At 26.6% G+C, this 3,695-nt stretch overlaps 1 protein-coding gene across 1 annotated transcript in view; it reads left to right on the top strand.

Moving 5' to 3' along the window:
- Positions 1-3,695, top strand: part of LOC105626108 (echinoderm microtubule-associated protein-like CG42247) — a 21,684-nt gene that overhangs the window by 3,432 nt on the left and 14,557 nt on the right. Inside the window, exon 2 of the mRNA XM_012207419.1 lies at positions 859-1,036. Within this exon, the coding sequence (XP_012062809.1) occupies positions 859-1,036 (178 nt within the window). The remainder of the gene's footprint in view (positions 1-858; positions 1,037-3,695) is intronic.

Here is a 3,695-nt window from a genome sequence, read left to right as displayed (position 1 = left end):
ATATATACCATATGTTTAACAGTATGTGTATACACACACACACACACACACACACACACACACACACACACACACACACACACACATACGCGCGCGCACACAAAATATTAATTTAGTAATTTGTAAACAATAATGCTTGCGTAACATGCAAGAACGGAACTTTATAAAATATTTTTAAACATTATTTATTTTTAGTAAAGCATATGTACTTCAAAAATATTACTAATAATATATCAATTGTATATCTATATAATTGTGACATTAATAATGTTGTAATTATATACCGAAAATATTAAAAATTATTTTGAGAAATCAAATTTCTTTTTTTAAAGCTTTTTGGAAAAATGGCGAAAAATATATAGAAAAATTTTGAAAAATGTTTATAAAAAAAGAAATACACGATGCCATTTCTAATCAGTATGTTTATTTAATTAACTAACATCTAAACTAATATTTTAATTGGAGGGTTATAAAAATATTATTGTGAATTATGATTGAAAAATATTATTGACATAATTGCATTGTCATAATTGTTATTGACATAATTGCATGAAAGAATCATATTCTTAAAAAGATAATTAAGACATTAACTTAAATGTGAGAGCTTAAACATATTCAAATTATAATCTGAATTAATAAATCAAAACATACTTTTATGTTTGATACATTAGCTTTGTTGGCATTGATTAAAGTTTTCATTCCTATTACTCTTTTATCTTGCAGTAATAATTAATAGTTTTAATAATAAGAGAGAATTCATTCGAAATTGATCAAAAGATTTTTAAAAGAATAGATTTTCGAATTTGCTTTATATGTATAATATTATTTTAGTAAACTAAAAATGTTGACCATTTTTAGATTCAAACCTGGCCGTGACATTGGTTCTTTGGAGGCTCTATTGGATAGATTATCCCTTCGGATGGACTTGCCAAGAGGAGCGCGCCACATTTTCTCGATGGACGGTGACCGGAAGATCAATCTTGACGAACTCGAGGATGGTGCCTCTTACGTAGTGTCCAGTTATAAGACCTTTAAGGTAAGAAAAATCTTCGATATATCATATGAATTCGATTATTGCAGAGAAAATAAATTAAAAAAAAATGTTTTGTCCAATTCATATGTATATCATATTTTAAAGATAAAATTGAATCAACGAAATCTAAGATTAATTTATAATAGTTTGATTTAAATATATGAATATATTTATCTGAAAATTATTAATTTTATTTTTCATAACTAATATAAGTATAAATTAAAGAAAAAAAAAATACAATTGAAAAATACAATAGTCTATGTTATCTTGATAAGAAAGTACAAGAACGTGATTTCGTAGATAGCGAAAGTGTGTGTTAATCACGCTCGATTAAAGCGCTAGTTGGTAACAAGTAACAACCTCGATACTCGTGAACTTGACTGACGTTGTAAACACGTCTTCTTCAAAGCACGATCGACTTCATCGTGCTACAAGTGTGAACATACTGCATTTTTTTTTCTTCGATTGTCCACAATGTATGAAAAATATAAAAATTGGCAAATATAAAAATTTTCATGGCAAACGTAAAAATATGTTTAGATTTTGTAGCTTTTAAATCTTTATGATTTTATATTTTGTACAGTTATGAAAAAATATTAACAATGTTATAGTAATATAATATTAGTAAAAATTAATCAATAATAATAATAATAATAATAATAATAATAATAATAATAATACTCATATATTAGAAGAAAATAAAATACGGAATACAAAAAAGATATATCAAACACTTTTTTTCTATAATACCTATATGTAAAGCGAGTATCATTATTAGGGAATATTATTAGGGAATATTATTAGAAAATATACAATAAAGCTTGAAGGAAGAAAAGCAAAACATTGAATATTCCTTTGTTTTTAATTCTTATGCGGATTACTGATACGATTAACCGATTACATTAGTCTACGAATTTTCATTTTTGAATCATTGTCTGAAAAAACTTCGTCGGTTCCCCTTGTTTTTTGATGCTGAACATGAATTGATTTTCCAAATTTTTAATTCCGATATCTCAAAATTAAAAAACCTCCCAAAATGAAACAAAATGCATTTTAAAGCTAAAAATTAATATTTTTGTGCAGTATTAACAAAAAACTGAAAAAAAATTTGCTGCCAATGCTAAAATATCATGAAAACTCTCACAATTATTGTTTTTTATTCTTTGACGCCAATTTTTTCGCAATTGTAACGTCATAATGGACTTGAAAAACGGATTCGTGTTCAACAAGCAAAAATACGTTAAAACTAGCTAACATTGTTAAAATAATTTTTTTGGCAGGCTAGTATTATCAATAATGTTATTATATTCGCTATCGTATCGTAAAGTTATTTATATAAATTAATATTTCTAAATAATCATTAAAACACATATATTTATAAATACACATGTATAAGCACGCACTTTATACAAAAGCTACAAAAACTAAAAAAGAGTAAAAAATACAATTATTAATATTGCAGTAGATTTATAAATGTGTCAGAACATAGAATTTTTAAATAACTTTCAAAGAGATGTGATATGGCAACGATTTATAAGAATGCTTAAATTGTAATACCGATGATGACGACGACGACGATGAAGGGGACGTGTGTATCTAGCCCAGATCAGCTTCCTAAAGCAGGCCACACGCAACGCAAAGTTGTATTAATTGCGCAAGAACAGGGAGCTCTTTTTTAGTATCGAAACATAGATTTTAATATCTTATGAATTGTCTTGTTTCCAAATTTTACAGTACTATTTATTTATATAATTTATGTATAATTTTTATATTATAATATAATTTTATAGGAAAAAATTCGCTCAAAAAAGTTTCTCATCATCTGATTGCTTGGTTTATTGATGCAATGGATGAGAAGCAATTTATTTTGTCTTACGTCATTGGGCATTATGGTTCACACCCTTCCTTTAGTTCAGAGGTGTGACCAATTTAACTCGCTATGTATTACGATGCACCTTGATGCAATTACGATCCACTTTGATCGGCAGCCATATGCAGAATTATTTTTTAATTCGACTGAAGCTTATAATGCATGATTCTTGCATTAAACAACTGAGCTTTACATGTCGATTGGCCTTAATTAATCAGATCAGTATTCTCAAATATGTAACCCATTTTACAATTTGATTAATTAAAGAGAAAAAGAAGAGAGAAAGGAGAGACAATTTGAATATTCAAGATAATCATTTAAGATAAAATATTATTTTTCCATATTAATTTTCTAAATTTAAAAAAAACGAAGCGTGAAGTCGCATTTTAATAATTATAATACAAAATTGGACCGACGAGAATTTACTATAAATGTGATAAAGAAACAAAGGAACATGAAAGTGATTTTAAAGTGTCAGTTTATATCGAATGGTGATATGAGTTTGTGCAGAATAGTCACATGTACTTCTTCTCAAAGCTTTCCCTCCTTTTTCTCCTCTTAAATTCTTTTCTGCATTTGCCTCCCTCATTTTCTTTCTTTCTACCTTTTTACCTTAATCTCAAATTTCTGTCATTATTTTTCTACTACTGCAATTTATAAAATGGATCTTGGTTAAACAGAATGATTCTTTTAGAACATCTTTTTCATAATATTTTTTCTTCTTCTCGTCATATATGCAAAATATCTTAGATATACAAAATATCTTAGATATATATATATATATATATATAT

This window comes from Atta cephalotes (assembly GCF_000143395.1).
Source record: "Atta cephalotes unplaced genomic scaffold scaffold00004, whole genome shotgun sequence".
Lineage (NCBI taxonomy): Eukaryota > Metazoa > Arthropoda > Insecta > Hymenoptera > Formicidae > Atta > Atta cephalotes.
The sequence above is the reverse complement of the archived record's forward strand: the minus strand, read 5'-3'. Positions and strand labels throughout refer to the sequence as shown.